Raw genomic sequence first — 27,856 nt, 5'->3', positions numbered from 1 at the left:
CTTTATCCATTCATCCATTAGTGGACACCTAGGCTGATTTCATAACTTGAATAGTGCCAGCTGGAATTAATAAATGTATCCTAGGGTTATTCTTTGTTTCTTTCTTTTTTGTGTGTGCTGGTCGTGGGGTTTGAACTTGGTCCTGGGCACTAGCCTTGAGCCAAAAATCTAAAAGAGCTAGCGCTCTACCATTTGACATACCTCCAGTTCTGGCTTTTGGATGATTACTTGGAAATCAGAGTCTCATAGACATTCCTCTCCAGACTGGCTTTGAGCTGTGATCCTCAGCTCTCAGCCTCCCGAGTAGCTAGGATTACAGGTGTGAGCCACTGATGATTGGCTTCTAGATTATTATTTTTTTTTTTTTTGGTCCAGTCGTGGGGCCTGAACTCTGGGCCTGGGTGCTGTACCTCAGCTCTTCAGCTCAAGGCTAGCACTCTATCACTTGAGCCACAGCGCCACTTCCGGCTTTTTTCTTTTTGCTTATGTGGTGCTGAGGAATCGAACCCAGGGCCTCAGGCATGCAAGGCAAGCGCTCTACCACTGAGCCACCTTCCCAGCCCCTAGATTATTCTTTAATTGATTAAATTTAAGTAACTTTTCATGTTTAAGTCTTGAGTATCTGCTGTAGAGGATGCCTTAATATCTATGTTGCGCTTAGTCATAAATTCAAAAATCAGTTTTTGTTTGGCAATCTCATATAGTATGTATATCCATATTGAACAGGTTTACTGTGTTGGCTATTATTGTTAACAAATACTTGAGCTTGTAAGGGTTTATTTTGGCCTATTTTTGGAAGGCATTAGTTTATGACTGGTAGGTTCTGTTCTCTTTTGTATTTATGGGGGCGGGCAGTGCATGATGAGAACATTTACTTCATGGCTGGAATGTGAAAGTGGAGTAAGGAAAAGCTAGGATTCCAATACCCTTCAAAGGCACGCCCTAATAACTGGAAGGCCTTCCATCAACTCATAATGATTCTACCACTTCCCAGTAGTGCTGTAGGCTGGGTACCAATCTTTTAACACTTTGGCCTGGGACACTAGCCTGTAACACCTGTCTTCAGGTGATTTCTGGAGCTTGGATAATTTTTCTTGCTAGCTATATTTTACCCCCAGCTTTTGCAGCCTTTTGGTACACTGGGATAATTCCAATCCCCAAATCACTTAGACTGTTCTTGGATTTAGTTGCTGATTGAAACATCGAACCTCAAAGCCATTTGACATGGTCGAGTGTTTATTTTCCCCAGTAGCTCTTTGGAATTGGTTTCTTTCCGGTGCAGAAAGTGGCCAAGAGAACTTTCTGTGCCTTGTGATCCTTTCCCTTTTTCCTGCTTTTCAGCTGTTAAGTCTTTCATTATATCCTTCAATTTTTAAGTCCAGTATGGTTTCTCATTCTTCTGGTTTTTTTTCCCCTCTACTTGTAGGCATATATATATATTTTATATATATATATATATATATAAAATATATATATATATTATAGTATAATATATATATATAATATATGTGAACATATATATAATATATATATGTAATATATATTATATATAAATAAGTATATATTTATTTTTGTTGGTCATGGGCCTTGAACGCAGGGCCTAGTTGCTGTCCCTGAGCTCTTTTTGCTCAAGGCTAGAGCTCTGCCAACTTTGAGCTGTAGCACCAATTCCAGTTTTCTAGTAGCTAAAGGAAGATCGGAGTCTCACAGACTTTCCTGCCTGGGCTGGCTTCAAACCATAATCCTCAGATCTCAGCCTCCTAAGTAGCTAGGATTGCAAGTGTGAGCCACTGGTGCCCAGTGTGCTTGTAGGCTCTTTAAGTCATTTAAATTATTTTGCATTACCACTGGCTCTCTAACCTGTCTCACAAGCCAGGTTCTCTATCTTCAAAGGCTTTTATAGAAACTGTAGCATTTAAAAAGTTTTCTTGATTTTATTTAGATACTCTGTCTACCAGTTGGAATTTAAAAATTCCCTTTAAAGTGAACGTTTGAGCTGGGCTCTGGTGGCTCACGCCTGTAATTCTAGCAACTCAGGAGCCTGAGAGCTAAGGATTGAGGTTCAAAGCCAGCTGGGGCAGGAAAGGCTGTGAAACTCTTTTTTTTTGGGTCCAGTCGTGGGGCCTGAACTCTGGGCCTGGGCGCTGTCCCTCAGCTCTTCAGCTCAAGGCTAGCGCTCTACCACTTGAGCCACAGCGCCACTTCCAGCTTTTTGCTTATGTGGTGCTGAGGAATCAAACCCAGGGCCTCATGCATGCAAGACAAGCACTCTACCACTGAGCCACCTTCCCAGCCCCAAAACTCTTTACCTCCAATAAACCACAAGAAAACCAGAAATGGTGCTGGTGCTGTGGTTTCAAATGGTAGAGTGCTGTCCTTGAGCTGATGAGCTGAGGGACAGCGCTCAAGCCCCATGACCAACCTCCCTCCCCCCATACCTCCCCCCCAAAAAAAGTCAAGGGTTGGAGGTATAATACTTCCTAAAGGGGGCTGGGAAGGTGGCTCAGTGGTAGAGCACTTGCCTTGTATGCATGAGGCCCTGGGTTCGATTCCTCAGCACCTCATAAGCAAAAAGAAAAAAGCGGGAAGTGGCGCTGTATAAAGTTTTTTTTTTTTTAAATAATTAGTAGATGAACCTTGGAGGCAACTGTGGAGGCTACTCTGGCCATTCCTGCATTTGTTCAGATGGCCAAGGGAAGACATAACTCCACTTACTAATCACAGATAAGAGTCTTACGGACTTCTGTCGGTTGGCTTCCAACTACATTCCTCAGATCTTACCTCTCAGAATCTCTTAAGATTAGGATATGAGACTTGGATACGCCTTCCTGTCCCTTCCGTAGTTAAACCCAGGCTGCAGTTACCCTTTTCAGCCACAGTGTTTCCAACTTTTGCTGGGGGAAATAAAATTTTCTCTCTCCTGTGGGGGGAGGGGGAAGAAGATTATGGGTGTGAGCTATCAGTGCCTAACTCTACTAATGTTTTTCATTTATAGTATTATTCTACTTGAACTTTAAGTTTTTTAATTAATTTAATTTTGCTGATTCTGGGGCCTGAACTCAGATCCTGAGCTCTGTATCTGAGCTTTTTTGCTCAAAGCTAATAATTCTACTACTTGAGCCACAGCTCCACTTTGGGTTTTTTGGTGGCTTATTGAAGTTAAAACTTTACTACCTGGATTTGGCTTTGACTTGAAATCCTCAGATTTTAGCCTCCTAAGTCACTAGGATTACAATTGTGAGCCACCAGTGCCCAACTAAAATTAGTTTTGATTAATTCCATTGGTATTCCATTAGTTTGAAGGAACTACTTAAAAATCAATTGATAAATGTTGTTCTTTTCTGTTTGGATCTTTAATGTGTTCTAGGTCAAATAGTTTCTATACCCCTATTTCTAGGCATTTCATATGTCAAATATGATAATTTTGTGTTTGGTAACAAACTAATTTATGATTATTTAGACTAAATGTAGAACAGGTTATGGCATTCTTGTTTACGTATATCATACTTTAACATATAAGCAAGATTGGAAGGAATGAGTACATTTAAATGTATAAATTTTTTTCTTTTTTTGCTTGTCATGGGGCTTGACTGGGCATTGTATCTGAGCTTCTTTTGCTTAGGGTTAGGGCTCTGTTATTTGAGCCACAGCACCACTTCTGGCTTTTTTCTGTTTATATGGTACTGAGGAATTGAACAGGGGCTTCATGCATGCTAGGCAAGCACTCTACCACTGAGCCATATTCCCAGCCCTTAAATGTATAAACTTTTTTTTTTTTGGTCGGTCGTGGGGCTTGAACTCTGGGCCTGGGCACTGTCCCTCAGCTCTTCAGCTCAAGGTGAGCGCTCTGCCACTTGAGCTACAGCGCCACTTCTGGTTTTCTGTTTGTTTATTGGAGATAGGAGTCTCACGGTCTCTCCTGTCCGGGCTGGCTTTGAACCGTGATCCTCAGATCTCAGCCTCCTGAGTAGCTAGGATTACAGGCGTGAGCCACCAGCACCTGGCAAATGTATAAACTTTTAAAATGAACTTCAGTTATTTATACCATTATTCATTAATGCAGAAAGTTAGACACAGTAAGTGAATGGAAAAATGTAAACTCTTTGGAAATGATCAATTTGTACTTAAGATTTTATAAAATAATGCCTCTAATTAATACGATGATACTTCAAAGTAGTAAGTTACAGTTATAATGTATATCCTGCTGAGTGCCAGTGGCTGATGCCTGTAATCCTAGCTACTCAGGAAGCTGAAATCTGAGGATCATGATTTGAAACCAGCCTGGGCAGGAAAGTCTCATAGACTTTCCTCCAGTAACTACCAAAAGAGTTGGAAGTGGAGCTCTGGTCCAGTGGTTTGGAATGCTAGCCTTGAGTAAAAGAAACTGAGGGACAGTGTACTGCACAGGTCCTGAGTTTAAGTCCCAGGACTGGCACACACACACATACACACACACAAAGATAAATCCTATGATGATTTTCTTCTTGTATTCTAGTTGGAACCTGAGTAGTGTGGTATTATTATTAATTATTATTATTTGGTTGGTTCTGGGGCTTGTACCTGGCCTGGGTGCTGTCCCTGAGCTCTTTTGCTAAAAGGCTACTTTGAGCCATAGCACCACTTTCAGTTGTCTAGTGGTTAATTGGAGATGAGTCTCACAGACTTTCCTGCCTTGTCTGGCTTTAGAACATGAGCCTTAGATCAGACCTCAGCCTCCTGAGTAGCTAGAATTGCAGGCCTGAGCCACTGGCATCTAGCTAGTATGGTCTTTTATTATGTGAAATTTTTTGTTGCCATATTTATTTATTTTTTTTTTAAAGTTTCTAGTCCCTTCTTTATTTTCATTTGGTCACATACATTTTAAAAACAAAACAAAAAATGTAAATACTCACCAAATAACCAAACACCAGAAATTAGAAGGGCTTACAAGATGACAAAATGCTCCAGGTTTTAGGGCAGGGCGGGGAATTTGACTATTGAAAATGCCTTTGTTCAAAACACAAAGATGTTTGTTTTTAGTGGGAATTGGTTTTAGAGGAAACTATGTTCTTTTAAGTTGGTGTTTTAAAAATTATAAAGAGATTATGTTACCTTCTGTATTACCCTATAATTTGTGAATGTTGTAATTAGAAGTAATATATTCATGACTGATTGGATTTTTACTGTTAATTTTTTCTTGTTTTATTACAGGTTTTGCAAAAGGCATCAGATTAAATCAAGTTCAAATATTCCCTGTGTCCCTAAAGACTTACTGATGATGTCTGAATTTGTTCTCCCAAGATTTATTTTTTGTCTTATTCAGTACTTAAGAGAAGGCTATAATGAACCAGGTATGTTTTACACATTTTTAGTATACTTCCTAAGTTCCAAATTTGTGAAGTTTAATGTTTTTAGGTATCATTTGTTTTTGCCAAACATTTAAAAAAATAGATGAGTATCAAATACAGAGACTTAAGAAAAACAAAGTAAATGATACAACTTTATAACTACTTTGGGATTTACATGGTTTGATACTTTTGCCTTGGATACTTTAGACCAAACTTACTTGAATTTTTGCAGATTAGGAAGTAATCCACTCTTTGGGGTTAAAGTGACATTTTTTTTTTTTTTTTGGTTGATGGGGCTTGAACTTGGGGCCTGGACACTGTCCCTGAGTTCTTTTGCTCAAGGCTAGTGCTTAGTGCTGTGCCATTTTGAGCCACAGCTCCACTTCACTTTTTGAAGGGTTAGTTGGAGATAATAGTCTCACAGGAACAATTTTCTGCCTGGGCTGGCTTTGAATATGATCCTCAGAGCTCAGCTCCTGAGTTGTTAGGATTACAGGCGTGAGCCACTGGTACCTGGCTTAAAGTGGCTTTAATTTGCATTTATATTATGGTAGAGGAGAATTAAGAAGCCTGGAAATATTTGAAATTAACTTAATTTTTTTTTTTTTTTTTTTTTTGTGGTGGGATTGAGGCTTTAACTATGGGGTAGGGTGGTGTCCCTTAGCTGTTTTTGCTCTAGGATGGCACTTTACCACTGGACCACAGCTCCTCTTCCAACTCTTTTGGTAGTTAATTGGAAGTCAGAGTCTCACAGACTTTCCTGTCCAGGCTGGTTTCAAATCATGATCCTCTACTTTTGGATTTTTGCTGATTAATAGGAGATAGGATTCTCATGGACTTCTGTGTCCCAGCTGGTTTTGAACTTCAGTCTTCAGATTTCAGCCTCCTGAGTTACTGATTACAGTGACTATCAGCTTTAGTTTAACTTTGATTTTTAGAAGCTAAACTGCTGGTAAACTAGTTTCATTGCCTTCCTCCTTCCCTTGTCTCTGCTCTTCCTCCTCCTCCTCCTCCTCCTCTTCCTCCTCCTCTTCCTCTTTTTCCCACTTTTTCCCTATGTCCTCTTCTTCTTCCCCCCTTCCTCCTGTCCTCCTCTTCCTCCTGCTCTCTTTCTGTCTCTGTCTCTCAGAAGTTCTTGTGTCTTAGAAGTCTGTCTCTATGTGTGTGTATATGTATACATATATGCATATGTGTACATATGTTTATATATGGGCATGGTGACTCATCCTTAGAATCCTTGTTTCTCTGGAGCCAAAGATTGGGAGGACCATGCTTTGAATTCCTGCCATATTGCAGGCAAACGTAGGAGGATTGTGGTGTAAGACTGGCCCCAGTCAAAAGTTGCCATCCCATCTGAAAAATAACCAAAGCAAAAATGAGTTGGGGCCATGGCTAAAGAGCTTTAATGCTTGCTTAGCCAGGTCAAGGATGAGTTCAAACCTAAGTACTGCTAAATAGATGGTGGGGAACATTTTTATTTTAGGTATTCTTTGTTAAGATTTCATCTTTTTTTTTTTGCTGATCGTGGGGCTTGAACTTTGGGCCTGAGCATTGTCCTTCAGCTCTTCAGCTCAAGGCTATCGCTCTATCACTTGAGCCACAGCGCCACTTCTGGCTTTTTCTGTTTATGTGGTGCTGAGGAATCGAACCTAGGGACTCATGCATGCAATGGAAGCATTTTACCACTGAGCCACCTTCCCAGCCCTGCTTTTTCTGTTTATGTGGTGCTGAGGAATCGAACCTAGGGACTCATGCATGCAATGGAAGCATTTTACCACTGAGCCACCTTCCCAGCCCCTCATCATATTTTTGAGTGATATATTTTAGTTAAATATTTGTATTTACTAAAGTTCTTAGCTTGACATTGTGAATTAGAGATAACAATAAGATGAAAAGAGTTTTATTAATCTTTTTTTTTTTGGTCTGTCATGGGGCTTGAACTCTGGGCCTGGGCGCTGTCCTTGCACTCTTCAGCTCAAGGCGAGTGCTCTACCGCTTGAGCTACAGCGCCACTTCCAGTTTTCTAGTGCTTTATTGGAGATTAGAGTCTCACGGAGTTTCCTGCCCGGGCTGGCTTTGAACTGTGATCCTCAGATCTCAGCCTCCAGAATAGATAGGATTATAGGGGTGAGCCACTGGCGCCCAGCCAGGAGCTCATTAACTTTTTGTGGTATCTTTTTACCTTTCTAATGATACTTGCATTCTTATCCTGTGATACTTCAGTTTGCATTATTTTATTTATTTTTTAATTTTTTTTGGGTCCGGTTGTGGGGCCTGAACTCTGGGCCTGGGCATTGTCCCTCAGCTCTTCAGCTCAAGGCTAACACTCTACCACTTGAGCCACAGCTCTGCTTCCGGGTTTTTTCTTTTTGCTTATGTGGTGCTGAGGAATCGAACCCAGGGCCTCATGCATGCAAGGCAAGTGCTCTACCACTGAGCCACCTTCCCATCCCTGTTTGCATTATTTTTATATTTTAAACATTAATGCTATAAATTTATATGACATTTGAAATTGGTATACATTTCTACCATTCATGTCACCCTTAAAATGTTTAAGAATATTGTACAACATGTCACCATTCTAAAACTATATTGTATGTCGTTATGCTGTGTGTGTGTGTGAGTGTGAGTGTGAGTGAGTGTGAGTGCTACTGAGGCTTGAGCTCAGAGCCTCATGCACTCCCTTGGATTTTTTTTTCTTTTTTTCTTTTTTTTGTCGGTTGTGGGGCCTGAATTCTGGGCCTGGGCACTGTCCCTCAGCTTTTCAGCTCAAGGCTAGTGCTCTATCACTTGAGCCACAGCACCACTTCTGGCTTTTTCTGCTTATATGGTGCTGAGGAATCGAACCAGGCCCTCATGCATGCAAAGCAAGCACTCTACCACTGAGCCACCTTCCCAGCCCCATCCCTTGGATATTTTTTTGTCATTCCTGGAGCTTGAACTAAGGGCCTGGGCACTGACCCAGAGCTGCTTTTGCTCAAGGCTAACACTACCATGGTGCCATAGGGCCACAGCGCCACTTCTGGCTTTTTCTGTTTATGTAGTACTAAGGAATTGGACCCAGGGCTTCATGCATGTTAGGAAAGCACTCTACCACTAAGTCACATTCCTAGCCCTCTCCCTTAGTTTTCTTTTTTGGTCGGTTGTGGGACTTGAACTGTGGGCCTGGGCGCTGTCCTTAGGTCTTCAGCTCAAGGTTAGCCCTTTGCCACTTGCGCCACAGCGCGCCACTTCCCGCTTTTTTTGTTTATGTGGTGCTGAGGAATTGAACCTAGGGCCTCATGCATGTGAGACAAGGACTGTACCACTGAGCCACTTTCCCAGCCCCTCCTTTGGCTTTTAGTTCTGATCTGGCACTCTACCACTTAATCCACACTTCCACTTCCAGTTTTTTGCTAGTTAATTGGAGATAAAATTCTCTTAGACTTATGTACCTGGGCTGGCTTTGAACTTCAATCTTTAGATCTCAGCCTCCTGAGCAACTAAGATTACAGGCCTGAGCCACTGGCTGTACTTTCCTTATTTGTACATCTTAAGCAAAAATAAGTGCTTTTTCTCAGATTATCTTAAAATATAGAAAATTACTATTTTGATTTTGCCTCAAACTGTTTCTTTAGGTGGAAAGACCCCCACATATCATTGAAATTGCCTTTTAAAAAATTATTTCTCAGGGCTGGGAAGGTGGCTCTGTGGTAGAGTGCTTGCCTTGCATGCATGAGGCCCTGGGTTCGATTCCTCAGCACCATGTAAGCAGGAAAAAAAAACAAACCCGGAAGTGGCACTGTGGCTCAAGTGGTAGAGCGTTAGCCTTGAACTGAAGAGCTGAGGGACAGTGCCCAGGCCCAGAGTTCAGGCCCCATGACTGGACCCCCCCCCCCAAAAATTATTTCTCATATCTAGTTTATAGACTTTTTGGGGAATTTACATTTGTATTACAAACATTCTACTTTCCATAAGTAATATGTAGAAGCAGTTTCTTACAAAAACCTTATTGTTATGTTATTTTATCAAAGATTACTTTACCTAAAGGTGTATTTAATTAAATTCTTTTGGTGACATTTAGGTATTCAGAAAATTAGATGAGCCAGGTGCCAGTGGCTAATGCCTATAATCCTAGCTCCTCAGGAGACAGATCTGAAGATTGTGGTTTGAAGGCATGTGGGCAGGAATGTCCATGAGACTGCAGTCTCTATCTAGTTAAGCACCAAAAAAGCTGCACATGCAGCTATGGCTCAAGTGGCAGAGTGCTAGCGTTGAACAACAAAACTCAGAGACAGTACGCAGGCCCTGAGGTCAAGCTTCAGGATCAGAAACAAAATACAAAAAAGTAGATAGGAGTGATAAAGGGAAAATTAGATGAGAGTGATAGAAAATTAGATGAGAGGGGTGTGGTTGCTATATTTCATTTATGTATGGAAATGTTACAGTGGAACTAATACATGCTAATTAAAAGGTAGGTGACATAAGTTAATGGGTTATGATAATTATCTGTCAAAATTATTGGAAAATTATCTGAAGAAATAATTAGAATTCTTTTTTCTAAAAATGAACTTGTTGAATGTAGATTCATGAAATTTTCCTACTACCACTTTGTGCTCAGCATTAATTCTGTCTATGTTTTAATTCTGTCTTATAGTTTATGTTTTTGAGATCACTATAAATTAATCCCAGGTCATGGAAGGTCAGAGAGAGGTCTTGTAGTTTCACAGTTGCTTTTAGTTATTTTTCTTTTCTTTTCTTTTTTTTTTTTTTTGGGTCTGGTCGTGGGGCTTGAACTCTGGGCCTGGGCGCTGTCCCTCAGCTCTTTAGCTCAAGGCTAGCGCTCTACCACTTGAGCCACAGCGCCACTTCCGGCTTTTTTCTTTTTGCTTATGTGGTGCTGAGGACTAGAACCCAGGGCCTCAGGCATGCAAGGCAAGCGCTCTACCACTGAGCCACCTTCCCAGCCCCCGAGTTATTTTTCTTATGTTACCCTACATCCTTGGATCATTTTTAGAGCTTGAGCCAGACACCGTGAAAAAAAGCAAACAGTAACTAAACATCTACTGTTACTATAAGTCATTGGAGGAGAATGTAAAAATGAATAGTATACAGTATAGTATATGTGTATTGCTATATAACATCCATTGTTATTATAAAAGTCATTGGAAGAGAATGTAAAAATGAACAGTATATAGTATATGATATATATACATATATATATACATACACATATATATACATACATATATATATATTTATGGCCGTATACATCCAAGGTTTTAAATGTTGAATATAAGTTGAATGAAATTAATTTTTCCTTTTCTTGGACATGTAGGACCTCATTTTTCCTGTATGTGTTTTGTTTTTCTAACCAATTATGATTAAACTCTAAATGTATTTAGTTTATTTATTTATTTTTTATTTTTTGTTGGTTGTGGGGCCTGAACTCCAGGCTGGACGCTGTCCCTCAGCTCTTCAGCTCAAGGCTAGTGATCTACCACTTGAGCCATAGCGCCACTTCCAGCTTTTTCTGCTTTTGTGGTGCTAAGGAATCGAACCCAGGGCCTCATGCATGCAAGGCAAGCACTCTACCACAGAGCCACCTTCCCAGCCCTGTGTTTAGTTTCTTAATTTTAGTATTCAACATCTGTAAAACATTTCTTCTAATTTTTAATATTCTTTTTTATTTATTGGCCAAGTCTTCCTCTTTTTAACTCCCCCTAAAAATCTCTTCTCCTAGCTCTGCAATCCCTTCCCTAACTGGCTTTTTTTTCCTTAAAAATTTTTTTTTTAGTGAAATTAATCTTTAAATTATACATGCTTTTGCATATGTTCATAAAAAATGTTTTCTCTCATTTTAGTGCTTTTAGCTTCAGCAACCATGACACTGTTGACTCTATAGAGGATGAATTATTTGGTATAAACAATTAATTGTGAAACTAACATTTTGACTAATAGGACTAATTTTGTCCATATTTATTATTATTATTACTATTATTATTTTATTTATTTTATTGGGCATGGGGCTTGAACTCTGGGCCTGAACGCTGTCCCTCAGCTCTTCAGCTCAAGGCAAGCACCCTACCACTTGAGCCATTGTGCCACTTTTGGTTTTCTGAGTGGTTTATTGGAGATAAGAGTCTCACAGACTTTCCTGCCCCAGTTGGCTTTGAACCACGATCCTCAGATCTCAGCCTCCTGAGTAGGTAGGATTACAGGTGTTAGCCACCAACACATATCAATCTTAGTTTTTTTCTTAAAGACTACCTTAATTTGAAATGATTTTAGTATTACATTTATACATCTAGAAGTGTAGGACCCTCACCTTCAGATAAATCTTAATACCTTATGGTTCATGTCTTCTTTTGGGAGGACTGAATTACTGAGCAAGTTAGCTCTAGGCTAATGCTGAGTAGATAGCAGTTTTCTAATAGAGTTCTTAATATTGGCTTTTTATTTATTTATTTTTATTTATTTTTTTTTTGGGGGGGAGGTCTGGTCATGGGGCCTGAACTCTGGGCCTGGGCGCTGTCCCTCAGCTCTTCAGCTCAAGGCTAGCACTCTACTACTTGTGCCACAGCGCCACTTCCAGCTTTTTTCTTTTTGCTAATGTGGTGCTGAGGAATCGAACCTAGGGCCTCATGCATGCAAGGCAAGCGCTCTACCACTGAGCCACCTTCCCAGCCCATAATATTGACTTTTTAAAATTATAAAATACAGTGATTATAAAATACTATCATTATTCCAGTGTAATGTACAGAGAATAAAATATAATTTTGAGAAAATATCTTAAACTTCTTAATTTTATATATTTATATATAAAATACATTCTGTCTTATTAATTTTTGCATTTTTTCAATTAGCAGCTGATGTACCATCAGAAAAAGATCTTAACAAAGTCCTTCAACTTTTGGAACCTCAAATTTCCTTTCTAGAAGAACTCACTAAAATGGGAGGAGCAATGAGGTCTGTTCTTACTCAGGTTTTGACAAATCAGCAAAACTACAAAGATCTGACTTCTGGTAAGTAAAGTATGAGGAGAAATTATGGTTTACTTAAACTGCTTTAATAAGAAATTGGGTGCTTTGGGCTGGAATGTGGCTTAGTGGTAGAGTGCTTACCTAGCATGCATGAAGCCCAGGGTCGATTCCTCAGTACCACATAAACAGAAAAACCAGAAGTGACACTGTAGAGCAAGTGGTAGAGTGCTATCCTTCAGCAAAAAGAAGCCCAGGATAGTGCCCAAGCTTTGAGTTTAAGCCACAGGACTAGCAAAAAAAAAAAAAAAAAAGAGAAAAGAAATTTGGTATTCTATAACTTAAGAGTAAAATGTAGATTTGTTTTTCAAATAATGTCTACCTTTAGGTAGTTGTTAAGAGATTTTCTTATTTTGTAAACAAAGAAACTTGAATCCCAGAAAAATTAAGTGACCTGTTTAGAGTTCTTAACTAATTTATGTTAGTGAACCCAGGTCTCTTTTGGTATGATATATTCATATTTTACCTTTCCTTTAAGCAATACCAACAATCACTTCTGTATTTTTTGACATTCTAAACTTTTGGATTACTTGGCCTCTGATTTTATTTTGTTTTTTTTTTTGTTTTTTTTGTTTTGGGTCCGGTCGTGGGGCCTGAACTCTGGGCCTGGGCGCTGTCCCTCAGCTCTTCAGCTCAAGGCTAGCACTCTACCGCTTGAGCCACAGTGCCACTTCCGGCTTTTTTCTTTTTTCTTATGTGATACTGAGGAATCAAACCCAGGGCCTCATGCATGCAAGGCAAGCACTCTACCACTGAGCCACCTTCCTAGCCCTGGCCTCTGATTTTATAATAATATAAATTTTACATTATAAAACTTAAATTATTGAGTATTTCTATACTTGACACTGTTATATAAAATAGTTTAATCACTTTTTGTTAGCTCAAGTACAGGAATCATTTATTTAAAAATTTTGTCAGGAAGATTTTACTTGATTAGTTTTTCTATATTGTGAACTTCTATTTTTCATTGTTTTTCCTTTTTCATTTTTTTTGGTCATGGGGCTTGAGCTCTGGGCGCTGTTCCTGAACTCTTCAGCTCAAGTCTAGTACTCTACTACTGTGAGCCACAGCACCACTTCTGGTTTTCTGGTGGTTTATTGGAGATAAGAGTCTCATGGACTTTCCTACCTGGACTGGCTTCAAACCATGAACCTCGGGGCTGGGAAGGTGGCTCCGTGGTAGAGTGCTTGCCTTGCATGCATGAGGCCCTGGGTTCGATTCTTCAGTACCACATAAGCAAAAAGAAAAAAGCCGGGAGTGGCGCTGTGGCTCAAGTGGTAGAGTGCTAGCCTTGAGCTGAAGAGCTGAGGGACAGCATCCAGGCCCAGGGTTCAAGTCCCACGACCGGAACCAACAAAACAAAACAAAAAAAAACCCCATGAACCTTAGATCTCAGCCTCCTGAGTAACTAAGATTACAGGCATCACTACTGGTACCTTGCTTTTCCATTAAAAAAAAAAATACAGGGCCTGGGAAAGTGGCTCAGTGGTAGAGCGCTTGCCTTGCATGCTCAAGGCCCTGGGTTCGATTCCTCAGCACCACATAAGCAGAAAAAAAAAAGCCGGAAGTGGCGCTGTGGCTCAAGTGGTAGAACGCTAGCCTTGAGCTGAAGAGCTGAGGGACAGCTCCCAGGCCCAGAGTTCAGGCCCCACAACCAGACCCCCAAAAAAATAAATAAATAAAAATAAAAAGCTCAAGGACATCACCCAGGCCCTGAGTTCAAGCCTTATGACTGAAACAACAAAAATAAAATAAAGATTAAAAAAAAAAATACAAGTATTATTTATTTAGTACTCTTTAGGGAACAGAATCTTTTAAAATGTGTCATTTGGATGTATAATGTATAGTGAAAACTAGCCATGCAAGTTTCTAACAAGAAATTGACATGTCATACAAGTCAAGAAAAAATAGCCACTAGAAATTAACCCTAAGGGCTGGGAAGGTGGCTCAGTGGTACAGTGCTTGCCTTGCATGCATGAGGCCTGGGTTCGATTCCTTAGCACCACATAAGCAGAAAAAGCCGGAAGTGGCTTTGTGGCTCAAGTGGTAGAGCACTAGCCTTGAGCTGAATAGCTGAGGGAGGGGCTGGGAAGGTGGCTCAGTGGTAGATTGCTTGGCTTGCATGCATGAGGTTCGATTCCTCAGCACCACATAAGCAAAAAGAAAAAAAGGCGGAAGTGGCGCTGTGGCTCAAATGGTAGAGTGCTAGCCTTGAGCTGAAGAGCTGAGAGACAGCGCCCAGGCCTGGAATTCAGGCCCCACAACTGGCCCCCCCCCCCAAAAAAAAAAAAGAGCTGAGGGACAGTGCCCAGGCCCAGAGTTCAGGCCCCAAGAGTGACAAAAAAAGGAAAAAAAAGAAATTAACCTTAAGCTGGCACAATGTGAACCGTAGATCAGCTGTGGTGTTAAAGCAATTTAAATGTTTAAGAAGCTAAAGGAAAATGGCAGGATGCTGGTTGTTCAGAATGATAATACTAGCTATGAAGATGGCAAAGATTTGGATGATCTTATTTTCATTCGAACTATCTCAGCCAATAGCTGGTGAGGTGGTTTATACCTGTCATCCCAGCTAAGAAGGAGACTTTGATCAGGAGGGTTGTAGTTCATAGCCAATCTGGATAAAAACTTTGGGAGACCTCTAAAAGAAGAAAATAGTTAATGATGGAACTTCTCTATCATCCTAGTTACAGTCGGAAGATTAAATGAGAGTGTGGTGGTCCAGGCTAGCCTGTACAAAAGCTATACTCAATCTCAAAATAAGAGCTGAGATTTGAAGCCACCCTGGTCAGGAAAGTCCGTGAGACTCTTATCTCCCATTTACCAGAAAATGGGAAATGGAGTTGCCGCTCAAAGTGGTAGAGTGCTAGCCTAAGCAAAGCTTAGGGACAGCACCCAGGACCTGAGTTTAAGCTTCATAACAACAACAATAACAGCAACAACAACAACAACAATAAACTAAGACTGGATGTGTGGCTTCAGTGGTTCTGCAACGACCTAGCAAGTGTGAAGTCCTAAGTATAAACTATACTACCAAAAAAAGAGAAAATTTCCCAGGCACCAGTCAGGATCAAGGTTGAAGCCAGCCCAAGCAAAAAAGTCACTGAGACTTTTTTTTTTTTGGTCTGGTCGTGGGGCCTGAACTCTGGGCCTGGGTGCTGTCCCTCAGCTCTTCAGCTCAAGCTAGCGCTCTACCGCTTGAGCCACAGTGCCACTTCAGCCTTTTTTCTTTTTTCTTATGTGATACTGAGGAATCGAACCCAGGGCCTCATGCTTTGCAAGGCAAGCTCTCTACCACTGAGCCACCTTCCCAGCCCGAGACTTTATCTTCAGTCAACCACCAAAAAGCAGGAAGTAGAACTGTGGCTCAAGTGGTAGAGTGCCAGCCTTGAGTGAAAAGCTAAAGGACAGTGCCTAAGCCCTGAGTTCAAGCCTTCAAATCAGCCAAAAAAAATTGTGTTTAGAGAATTAAATGATAACATAGTGCTAAAAAGTGAAAAAAAATGACAAAATTTTATAAATGTAGATAAAAAGAACCAAGATGACATTTTAGAATTGAAAGTTGTTGTAAAGATATATAGTAGATATAACATTTTTACTGGTTGGACTTAGTAATAAATTGGATACGATAAGGATATGTCTGTAGGGCTGGGAAGGTGGCTCAGTGGTAGAGCGCTTGCCTTGCATGCCTGAGGCCCTGGGTTCAATTCCTCAGCACCACATAAGAAAAGAGCCGGAAGTGGCGCTGTGGCTCAAGAGGTAGAGTGCTAGCCTTGAGCTGAAGAGCTGAGGGACAGCGCCCTGGCCCATAGTTCAGGCCCCACGACCGGACCAAAAACAAAAACAAAAACAAGGATATGTCAGTAAACTGAGAATAATAGATCAGTAGACTAAGCTGGAAAACAGAGTTAAAAAAAATGACAAGACAATTTCAAAAGAACTTCAAGTACTTATTAGAATCAGATGATCTAACATTTATATTATTGAGTCCTAAAACATTTGAAAAATTTGACTAAGTACTCCTAAATTGGAGGAAAAACATAGTTTAATAGATTTAAGATATTTAACCAGGATAATTACAAACAAAATTATACCTGTATGCCTCTTAGATTTTTGGCAGATATGTTAGCATGTTGGAATATGTATGCATGAGACTCAGGCTATTTCTATCTAAGGCATTAAAAAAAAATCTAAGGTGAGCCGGGCACCAGTGGCTCATGTCTGTAATCCTAGCTACTGAGGAGGCAGCCTGGATAGTTAAGTCCCTGAGACTCTTATCTCCAGTTAACCACCAGGAAGCCAGAAGTGGCGCTGTGGCTCAAATGGTAGAGCGCTAGCCTTGAGCTGAAGAGCTCAGGGACCGCACCCAGGCTTAGAGTTCAAGCCCTACGACCAACCCTTCCACTCCTCCCCGCCCCCCCCCCCCCCCAAAAAAAAATCTAAGGTGGATGAAGTGAAATAAAGAGTTAGATGTTGGCCCAAATAAGGCTACTCTATCAGAGTAGATTCAGATCAAGTAGGTTTCTGTGGCTAAGATTTTATGTCTTATTGTGAATGTACTAGAAACAGTATATGAAAATACTTTAACAATAAGAGTGAGATGATTAGATGTATGTTTTATGAAAGATGATTTCTTTTGCCCAGAATAAATTGGTTGGGGGTAAGCAGCTCAGATGCATTGTTCTAGGATAAAGTTGATGGTGGCTTGTATTTGAATTATACCAACGAAGCCGTAGACAGATAAATTTTATACATGAACTGAGCATGGTGGTATAGGCCTATAATCCTGGAACTTGTGAGGGAAAGTCAGGAGGGATCATGAGTTTTAGGCTTGTCTGAACTGCATATTGAGACTCTGTCTCCCCAACCCCCTAAAATATGAATATGTTACTTTAAACTTAAAAATTGTTCGTTATTCAGAAATGATCAACTATTGAGAAAGAAGATAAGCAAGTTGTTCTTACTCATTGTTGGAGTGTATGTACATGAAGGAATGATTTATTGTAATTGTCTTTTTATTTCTACAATTTACAAAAGTTCCTATTTCCTGAAATTAAACACCAACAATAATCCTTAACTTTTATTTATTTATTTATTTATTTTTGGGTCCGGTTGTGGAGCCTGAACTCTGGGCCTGGGTGCTGTCCCTCAGCTCTGCAGCTCAAGGCTAGCGCTCTACCACTTGAGCCACAGCACCACTTCCGGCTATTTTTCTTTTTGCTTATGTGGTGCTGAGGAATCAAACCCAGGGCCTCATGCATGCAAGGCAAGCGCTCTACCACTCAGCCACCTTCCCAGCCCCATCCTTAACTTTTAGTAATGGAAAAAAATTGGATTTTGATTGAAAAGATTGAAATTTAGTCTAGCTTCACTTCTACTTTGCTTGTCCACTTATTGGCTAGCCATGGCTCACTCCTTTCTCCTCCTTTTCTCCCTTGTTCCTTTCTTCCCTTCTTTCCTATCCCTCTCTCTCTCACGTATTTTTGTGCACCATTTCTGGAGGTACTGCAATAACAGAGGGATGTTTGGAGTGGAGGAAACAAATTCCTATTCCATCTCTCTGCTCCAAAAATCCATTTCATATATCGTACTTGATAGAGGGTTTATTAGATATTAAACTAAAATGAACAGATGCCATACTTAACCTTAGCCAAAAGGATAAGAAGCCATAGCCATTTCATTGTTCTATGTCTTAGTGTTTTCACTTATACAAATGGTGATTGCAGGTTCATTTTTCTCCGGGTATAGTAGTTAATGAAATACATTTCATTAGATTATATGTATGTATTATTACTGACACTGATACGTGACTTTTAAATTTAGGAGATATTTAGTTTTTTTTTTTGTTGTTGTTGTTGATATGCTGGAGATGGAAACAGAACCCAAGGCTTAATTTAAGCTCAGAAATATGTTAATACCACTTAACTATACCCCTAGCCCTCAAGTCTTTTCTTATAGGACCTTGTAGGTTCTGAATAAGGGGCTTGAATTGAAGGAATGCTATATTCCAATTTGCTTAATCTGGTTTTTTTTTTTTTTTTTTTTTTGTACCAGTCTTGGGGCTTGAACCCAGAGTCTAGGCATAGTCCTTAAGCTTTTTTGCTAAAGAGCGCTACCCATAGTCCCCCTTATGTTTTTTTTTTTGTTTTGGTTTTGGTAGTTCATTGGAGGTAAGAGTTATCACAGACTTTCCTGAGCTGGCTGGCTTTGAACTATGATCCCTAGATCTCAGCCTCCTGAGTAGCTAGAATTACAAGTGTAATTCCTGATTTTTTTTTTTTTTTAAATTGGTCATGGAGCTTGAACTCAGGGCCTGGGCTCCTGGCCCTGAGCTCTTTTGCTCAAGGCTTGTACTCTACCACTTTGAGCCATAGTTCCACTCCTGGTTTTCAAGTGGTTAATTGGAGATAATAGTCTCACAGGGACTTTTCTGCCAGTGCTGCCTCCAAACCTTTATCCTCAGATCTCAGCCCCTGGAGTAGCTAGGATTACAGGCATGAACCACTGGTTACCAGCTTTTTTTTTTTTTTTTTAATCTTAATGACCTTAAAGTTTATTCTTAGATGTGAATTTACCATCTTTGGAAGCACGTAAGCATTTTCTATCATTTAATTAATATGGAATATAATTTTTCTATAAGCTAACATTTTCTAGCTATAACTGACTAGAACTCTTGCACGAAAAAGCAGATAGGAATAACAATTCATTTTGGATTTAGATGTAGTAAGCACCAAATATAAAAAGTCATTCATTAACCCTGAAATAGGAAAATACATTGTGTTACTGACATAAAATAATACATAGCAGTAACAATGGAAGATGGAGAAATATGGAATAAGCAATATAGCCTAGACATACAATCACCCTTAACCAATAGTATTGATAGATACTTTTTAGAGACTTATGTATAGAAATATGAACAATATTGGTATGATATAGGATAGTACTGCAATTACACAAATAGGTAAAATACCTTTTTTATGGAAATGTGTATGCAAAGGGCTTCTGAGATGCATTGTTCTGTATCCTGAACTAGTAAATGGTTCCCCACATGCTCAGTTTATAATGGAAAATTCTCACTTTATCTATTGGGAATATATTTCAAGATAAACAGAGGATGCCTAAAATTTCAGATAGAGAAGTAGCAAGCTCTCTTAAAGTTTTTTTTTGTACATTCATATGTATGATGAAACTACACATGAATTGTGTCTTTTTCCTTTTTTTTTTTTGTCCATTGTGGGGCTTGAACTCTGGGCCTGGGTGCTGTCCCTCAGCTCTTCAACTCAAGGCCAGTGCTCTATCACTTGAGCCACAGGGCCAGTTCCAGTTTTCTGGTGGTTTATTGGAGATAGGAGTCTCACGGTCTTTCCTGCCTGGGCTGGCTTTGAATGGTGATCCTCAGCTCTCAGCCTCCTGAGTAGCTAGGATTACAGGCGTTAGCCACCAGCGCCTAGCAAAACTTCATTTATTTACTTATTTATTTTGGTCGGTCGTGGCGCTTGAACTCTGGGCCTGAGCACTGTCCCGTCAGCTCTTCAGCTCAAGGCTAGCACTCTACCACTTGAGCTGCAGCACCATTTCTTTTGCCTTTTTTCTAATTTAAAGAAAACATGAACTGTTTGGTAATTAAAAATAAAACAAAATAAAAACAACCAAAAACTATTGCTAATATTGAGGTTACCAAAGAGAAAGAAAAAAGCTTAGCAAATACTAAACTCATTATAACTCCAGCTAGAAATTATACTCTTAATTGCTAAAATGCGATAATAAAAAGAACTTGGCATAAACAGGATTTAAAAATAATTCAGCCGAGCACCTGTGGCTCATGCCTGTAATCCTAGCTACTCTGAGGATAGTGGTTCAAAGCCAGCCTGGGTATGAAAGTCCGTGAGACTCTTATCTCCAATAAACCACTAGAAAAGTGGAAGTGGCGCTGTGGCTCAAGTGGTAGAGTGCTCATCTTGAGCTGAAGAATGCAGGGACAGCACCCAAGCCTGGAGTTCAAGCCCCACAACCAACAACAACAACAATAACAGCAACAAATTCAGTGTCTCTATCTCCCTTCCAGCGCACCCACACTCTGTTAGAATGTGCCCCTGCCCTTCTGTTTGTCTGCTTTTTGTCTGTTTTTCTTCTTATTTGCTTGCTTGCTTACTCAATAAAGTTCTGCCAAGTTTTCTTACCATCAAAAAACCCCTAGTAATTTCATTCATAATCTTTAAAAACTTCATTCATTGGGGCTGGAAGTTGGCTCAGTGGTAGAGCATTTGCCTTGCATGCCTGAGGCTCTGGGTTCGATTTCTCAGCACCACATAAGCAAAAAGAAAAAAGCCGGAAGTGGTGCTGTGGCTTAAGTGGTAGAGCACTAGCCTTGAGCTGAAGAGCTGAGGGACAGTGCCCAGGCCCAGAGTTCAGGCCCCACGACCGGACCCCAAAAAAAAACAAACCAACCCCCCCCCAAAAAAAACTTCATTCATTGTTTATTTCCTCCAGGAATTTTCTCCTAAGTAAGCACTCTGCTTTGGAGAATTCTGAATGCTTGTTGTTATGAGAGCACAGACTGTCAAACCAAATGTTGAAATCTACTTAGTAATTGTCATCTATCATGTTACCTGTCTTGATTTTACTACTGGTTTTCAAGTTTCTTGAAGGCTATAGGATAGTCCTTATTAATCTTTGTAACAGCCATGTGTTGCATATAATATCTCACATATTTTAGTGTTTGAGTTACCTAATAGATTTGTTATAAATATTCTGTATATTCTGTTATTGTAAATGGCAAACATAATCATAAATGTTTTGTATTGTTAATTGCAGAGTTCTTCCTCCATTAGGATATTTACTTATTAATATGTATAAAAGTTTATGAGATGATTCTATTTAGATTGTGAATGGAATATTTTCTTCAGATGTTAACTTTGTTTTAAATATCAGGTCTTGGAGAAAATGCTTGTGCAAAGAAAAGTCATGAGAAGTACCTTTCAGCTTTGAAGAGCTCGGGACTCACATATCCTGAGGATAAGCTTATATATGGTATGCAGGAACCATCTGCTGGTACTAGTACTCTGGCAGTACAAGGTTTGTTTATTTAAACAGAGTAGTGACTTCTCTGTATTCATTTATATTGAGATAAATTGTCATTCTTTTGTGTGTGTGCGTGTGCGTGCGTGCAAGTAATGGGGCTTAAACTCAGGGTATCTTTTAGGGCCAGGGGCAGTCATGGGTCTTGAACTCTGGGCCTGGGTGATGTCTCTCAGCTCTTCAGCTCAAGGCTAATGCTCTACCACTTGAGCTACAGCACCACTTACATTTTTTTGGTGGTTAATTGGAGATAAGAGTCTCACAGACTTTCTTTAGGCGGCTGGCTTTGAACCACGATCCTCAGATCTCAGCCTCCTGAGTAGCTAGGATTACAGGTGTGAGCCACTGGCACCCAGCTACTCAGGGCATCTTGCTCTTGATTGGCTTTTTTTGTTCAAGGCTGGTGCTCTACCTCTGAACAAGGCCTCCATTTTGGGATAATTGAAGAGTGTCTGGAATTTGTCTATTTGAGCAATCTTTAGATTTGAGTCTCCTGAGTAGCTAGAATTACAGGAATGAGCCACCAGATGCCAGCTCAAACCATTCTTTTTTTTTTGTTTGGATGATTTTAATTTTTTAAAATTGTTACTATATAGATGATGTACAGCAGGGGTTACAGTTACATAAGTCAGGTAAAGAGTACATTTCTGTTTGGACAGTGTCACCTCTGTCTTGACTGTCTCCCAATTTTTCTTTCCTATCTCCAACCACAAGTTGTATAGTTAATTTTCAATATAGTGTCCAGTGAGTAACATTGTTGCATTTGTTGACCCTTTTCCCCCCATTTCTGTGCCTCTCCTTACACTCCCAAAGACATACACACAAACAGAATAAAAAGGAAGGAAAGCTAAGTGCTGGTGGCTCACACCTGTAATCCTAGCTACCGAGGAGGCTGAGATCTGAGGATCACAATTCAAAGCCAGCCTGGGCAGAAAGGTCCGTGAGATTCTTTTTTTTTTTTTTTGGGAGGGGGAGGGAAGGGTACGGTTGTGGGGCCTGAACTCTGGGCCTGGGCGCTGTCCCTCAGCTCTTCAGTTCAAGGCTAGCGCTCTACCACTTGAGCCACAGTGCCACTTCCGGCTTTTTTCTTTTTGCTTATGAGGTGCTAAGGAATCGAACCCAGGACCTCAGGCATGCAAGGCAAGTGCTCTACTACTGAGCCACCTTCCCCGCCCTCCGTGAGATTCTTATCTCCAATTAACCACTAGAAAACTGTAAGTGGTGCTGTGGCTCAAGTGGTAGAGTACTCACCTTGAGCTTAAGAGCACAGGGATAGCACCCATGCCCAGAGTTCAAGCCCCATGACTGACAAAAAAACAAAAACAAAACCCACAGCCAGCAAAAAACCAGAACCTCTTGTTTTCATTTCCTGGAGTTCATGTTGATAAGTATTATTTTATATGATCAGATGCACATAGGCATTGTGTCTTTCTATTCCTCTTCTAAGAGTATCCCCCTTTGTTGTCACTGTATGTGAATGCTTAGAGACCTGTGTAACTTATTAGTCCTTGTATTTTAGATACAGATTCCGCATATGAAAGGAAACACATGCTGTTTGTCTCTCTGAGACTGCTACATTTTTTTGCCATTTGTCCCTCCATTTCTGTACATCTTCTTACCCTCTCAAAAACAGATAAACAGACAAGACAAAAGGAAAAGAAAACAAAAACAACAAAAAACCCCTCTTTCCATTTTCTGGAGTTTCTTTCAATAAATATTCCTTATCTAAATTGTGTTTTTAAAATTAAAAATAAGCTGAGGCCTATGGCTTACACCTGTAATTCTAGCTATTCAGGAAGCTGAGATTTAGGATCACAGTTCGAAGCCAGCCTAGGCAGAAAAGCCCAGACTCTTATCTCCATTTAACCAGCAGAAAAGTACAGCAGTAGATCTGTGACTCAAGTGGTAGATCATATCCTTCAGGGAAAAAGCAAATAAGCATCTAGGCCCTGAATTCAAGCTCAAGTATGGGCATAAAAACAAAGAAACATTTAAAAATAAAGATCCTTAAATATGAGTTATGAAAGTTTCCTGTTGGAATAGCAGTCTGTTAGGTCCAAATTTATTAAATGTAGAACTATTTTTTTTTTTTTTTGGTCCGGTCATGGGGTCTGAACTCTGGGCCTGGGTGCTGTCCCTCAGCTCTTCAGCTCAAGGCTAGCACTCTGCCACTTGAGCCACAGCACCACTTCTAATTTCTTTTCTTTTTTGCTTATGTGGTGCTGAGGAACCGAACCCAGGGCCTCATGCATGCAAGGCAAGCGCTCTACCACTGAGCCACCTTCCCAGCTCTTAAATGTAGAACTTTATAAGATGTGTTCATGATACTTGTTTATATCAAATATGAAGGACTTTTTTTTTTCTCTCTCTCTTCCACAGGTTTTTCAGGTGCAACAGGAACATTGGGACAAGTAGATTCTTCAGATGAGGTAAGATTTAAAATGTAAACTTTAAAAAATAGGAACCTAAAGGTGTTACAATAAAAGAAAATGTGGTTATTGTATAGTTTTAAGATCTCACTCTGAGGCTAAGAGTGGTTTCTAGGAAGCTTATATTTATAGTTAATGACCAGGACAGGCTTATAGCATGTTTTTCCTTCTTGTTTAAGTTCATTTTTCTCTTAAAAATGGGAAATAGGAATTTGCCCTAGGAAACTACCCCAAATTTACATAGTTTTTGTTTATACAATGAATTTATTTTATTTTATAAGTGTATTTCAGCATTGGGATTGAGCCTGGCTATTTTTGCTATGGGGATGGGGTGGGAGAACTTTCGGGTCTAAACTATCTACTCTTCAATAGAGGAATGATTTAATAACTTCATGTGTATCCAGAATATGAAGTAATATGGAGTCATTAAAAAAAAACTTTAGCTGGCCACCAGTGGCTCATGCCACTCATTCCTAGTTACTCAGGAGGTAGAGATCTGAGGATCCTAGGTGGAAGCCATTGGGGAAGGAAAGTCTGTAATACAGATTTTTATGTCTTTTTTCTTTTTTTATATTAGTGGTAGAGCTTGAACTCAGGGCCTCAGCGTCATCCCTGAGCTTTTTCACTCAAGGCTAGCATTCTACCATTTTGAGTCACAGCTGTACTTCAGGTTTTCTGGTAGTTAGTTAGAGATAAGAGTCTCAAGGACTTTCCTGCTCAGGCTGACTTTGAACCTTGATCTCAGATCTCAGTCTCCTGAGTAGTTAGTATCACAGGTATGAGCTACCAATGCCCAGCAAGACTTTTATCTTTGATTAAAAGATGGAAGTAGAGCTGTAGCTCAAGTGGTTAGAGCTCTACCCTTGAGCATAAAAGTTTAGGGACAACAGTGCTCAGGCTTAGAGTTCAAGCCCCACAGGGATGGACCAAAAAATAAGTAATAAGTAAAAAATAAACTTTTTTTTTCTGGTCCTAGGGCTTGAAATCAGGACCCAGGTATTGTCCCTGAGCTTCTTTTGCTCAAGACTGGCACTCTACCACTTGAGACACAATGTTATTTCCTGATTTTTCTGAGTTATTTATTGGAGATAAAAATTTCACAGACTTTTCTGCCAGTGCTGTGACAGCATCTAAGAAGACTACTTTTAGACTAAGCATGTATAGGCATGTATGACCTTTAAATTGTAATTTATAATTAACTTAGTTTTTGAAAATACTTTTTTTTTTTTTTTTGGGTCCAGTCATGGGGCCTGAACTCTGGGCCTGGGCTCTGTCCCTCAGCTCTTCAGCTCAAGGCTAACGCTCTACCACTTGAGCCTCAGCGCCACTGCCGGCTTTTTTTCTTTTTGCTTATGTGGTGCTGAGGAATCGAACCCAGGGCCTCATGCATGCAAGGCAAGTGCTCTACCACTGAGCCACCTTCCCAGCCCTGAAAATACTTTTTATAGTTTACATACTTACCACATTTTTAATGAGATAAAAATGGGGTAATTTTGACATTTGAAAACTTAAGAATTTGAAGTATTTAGCTGGAAGTGAATAGAAGGAATATCTACTTTGCACTCTGTGCGTGTGTGTGCGCGCGTGTGTGTGCGCGCGCGCGTGCGGTGCGTGTGTGTGTGTGTGTGTGTGTGTGTGTGTGTGTGTGTGTGTGTGTGTGTCTTTGACTGTCTTGGGGCTTGAAGTCAGTGCCTGAGTGCTGTCCCTGAACTTTTGTGATAGAAGCTAGCACTCTACTACTTTAGCTCCAGCTCTACTTCCAGCTTTTTGGTGATTATTTGGAGATAAGAGTCTCACAGACTTTCTTGCCCAGGCTGGCTTTGAACTGCAATCCTCTCAGATCTCAGCCTCCTGAGTAGCTAGGATTATAGGTGTGAGCCACTGGCATCTGGCTACTTTGCTTTTTTGTTGAAGAGAATTATTAGAAATAATGTGGTTTTATTTTACTATGCAATTCTGTATTCCTCAAGGTGATGTAACATATATGTTATAAAGAACTTGAACTTTATTTTTCTTCTTTTTTTGTGCTGATACTAGGCCTGGAAGTCAGCACCTCATACTGTTGCTTTAGCTTTTTAGCTCAAGGTTAGAGATCTACCACTAGAGCCACACATCCGCTGTTGGACTTTTGGTTAATTGGAGATAATATTCTCTTCAATTTGTCTGCCTGGGCTAGGTTATAACCATGGTTTTGAGGTCTCAGCTTCTTAAGTACTCAAGATTATAGGTGCTGGTGGTTCACACCTATAATACTAGCTTCTCCTCTGTTTTCTCCCTCATAATGAGCTCAAATTGGATATTTGATTGGCTTCTAGAGTGAGTAGCCTAAGGACCGAACCTGTAGAATCTTTCCTATGCTAGCCTTGGACATTTCATAGTGTCATTTCTATCTACTATGTCTTATTAGCTTTAAGTGGGTTATTAAGAGAGGGTCACATTCAGTGGGAGGAGATGAAGATTTTTTTTTTTAAGGCAGCTGTTTTAACAGTTGATTCAGGCTCTAATCCTTTTGCTTTTGTTCATTTTTTTGTCCATTGTGGGGTTTGAACTCAGGGCTTGGACACTGTTCCTGAGCCTCTTTGTGCTCAAGGCTACAGCTCTACCACTTCAGCCATAGCACCACTTCTGGTTTTTGAGTGGTTAATTGGAGATAAGAGTCTCATAGGGACTTTTCTCCTGGGACTGGCTTCAATCTGTGGTTCTCATATTTTAGCCTCCTGAGTAGCTAGGATTACAGGTGTGAGCCACTGGCACATTTTTAAATAGGGTTTTTCTTTTTACCCAGGTCAGCCTGAACCATGATGTTTCTTTTTATGTTCTCCTTATACCCACGATAATAGCATACCCTACCATGTACACCTTTTTATTGGTTGAAATGAGGTTTCATAGAATTATTTCCTTTGTTGGCCTGTAAGTGTGATCATCCTGACCTTTGCTTCCTGAATAGATTGGATTACAGATGTGAACTACTATACCTCTTAATGACATTTGAAATTTGTATTGCACTTTTATTCTTTTGAAAGCATTTTAACACCTATTACTTAAGATGATCAAGCAGAATCGATAAAGATGGAAATTTAGATGGAGGAAATAGATTAAGGGATAAGATAGTATAGCAGAGAAAGAATACCAAGAGATGTTCTAGAAAGAATAACTTTTATGACATTAAAAAATTTCATTAAGTCTTATAAAAGTATTTTCTTTCCTTCCTTCCTTCCTTCTTTTCTTGTTTTGACAGTTGTGTTATATTAGAAAGCTAATGAAGAATTGGATAGTGGTTTGCAGATTAGAATTTCTCCACCTTTGCCCTATTGGCTCATTAATATTATCAAGCCAACCTTTTTTTATGATTTCATTTCTTTAATTCAACACACTGTACATAAAAGAGATAGCATCAGAAGAACCTCTTAGTTACTATATATATTTGTAATAACTACAAAAAATTAAAACACATTTTATGGGCTTAGAGTATGTGTATGCCTCATAGTATACACAGGGTTGGGGCCCAAGTTTGATTCCCAGCTATGCTCCCCCTCCAAACAACAACCCCCCCAAAAAATCCCCTTAAAATTTCAAATTGGAAGAGACTACATGAAACCAAATTCAGTCATTTTATATAAAAGATGAAGAAATATTTGAGCCTATAACAATGGCAAGATTTCTGTTTTTCAGTTTTATTTCAATGAGCCTTACATATTATAATCTACTTTAGAAATACTTTATTCATACAAGTTTTGTCAGGTATTTGTCTTCATGTCCCCAAAGAACAGAACATTATGTACTCAACAGTGCTATTTATACACATGGCATTCTTTATACTATTCTTATTCTTTGTGTAGCTCATATTAAATAAGAGGAGAAAATGTTGCTTGTGGTGTATGGAACCAGAACAAAACTGAAATTAAGGGCACACCTTAACTCCTTAACTTTGAGAAGGCTTTGTAAATTTAGCCTGTTTTTTGTTTTTGTTTTTGTCGGTTGTGGGGCTTGAACTCTGGGCCTG

General features: G+C 39.8%; 1 protein-coding gene and 1 non-coding gene across 4 annotated transcripts in view; one reads left to right on the top strand and one right to left on the bottom strand.

Moving 5' to 3' along the window:
* Nucleotides 1-27,856, top strand: part of Ubr3 (ubiquitin protein ligase E3 component n-recognin 3) — a 179,880-nt gene that overhangs the window by 10,401 nt on the left and 141,623 nt on the right. For 2 of the 3 annotated variants that reach the window (XM_042694039.1, XM_042694037.1), the window contains exons 2-5: nucleotides 5,191-5,330; nucleotides 12,173-12,331; nucleotides 21,278-21,421; nucleotides 23,804-23,853. In XM_042694039.1, the coding sequence (XP_042549973.1) occupies nucleotides 5,191-5,330; nucleotides 12,173-12,331; nucleotides 21,278-21,421; nucleotides 23,804-23,853 (493 nt within the window). The remainder of the gene's footprint in view (nucleotides 1-5,190; nucleotides 5,331-12,172; nucleotides 12,332-21,277; nucleotides 21,422-23,803; nucleotides 23,854-27,856) is intronic. The other variant, XM_042694038.1, reaches the window with a different exon arrangement.
* LOC122120152 lies at nucleotides 17,824-18,013 on the bottom strand. Its single transcript, XR_006149673.1, has one exon. It is a non-coding gene; the product is annotated as a U2 spliceosomal RNA (small nuclear RNA).

The sequence above is a fragment of the Dipodomys spectabilis genome, unplaced genomic scaffold (genome assembly GCF_019054845.1).
Source record: "Dipodomys spectabilis isolate Male_0828 unplaced genomic scaffold, ASM1905484v1 ptg000174l, whole genome shotgun sequence".
In the NCBI taxonomy this organism is placed as follows: domain Eukaryota; kingdom Metazoa; phylum Chordata; class Mammalia; order Rodentia; family Heteromyidae; genus Dipodomys; species Dipodomys spectabilis.
This window is presented reverse-complemented; position numbering and strand designations above follow the sequence as displayed.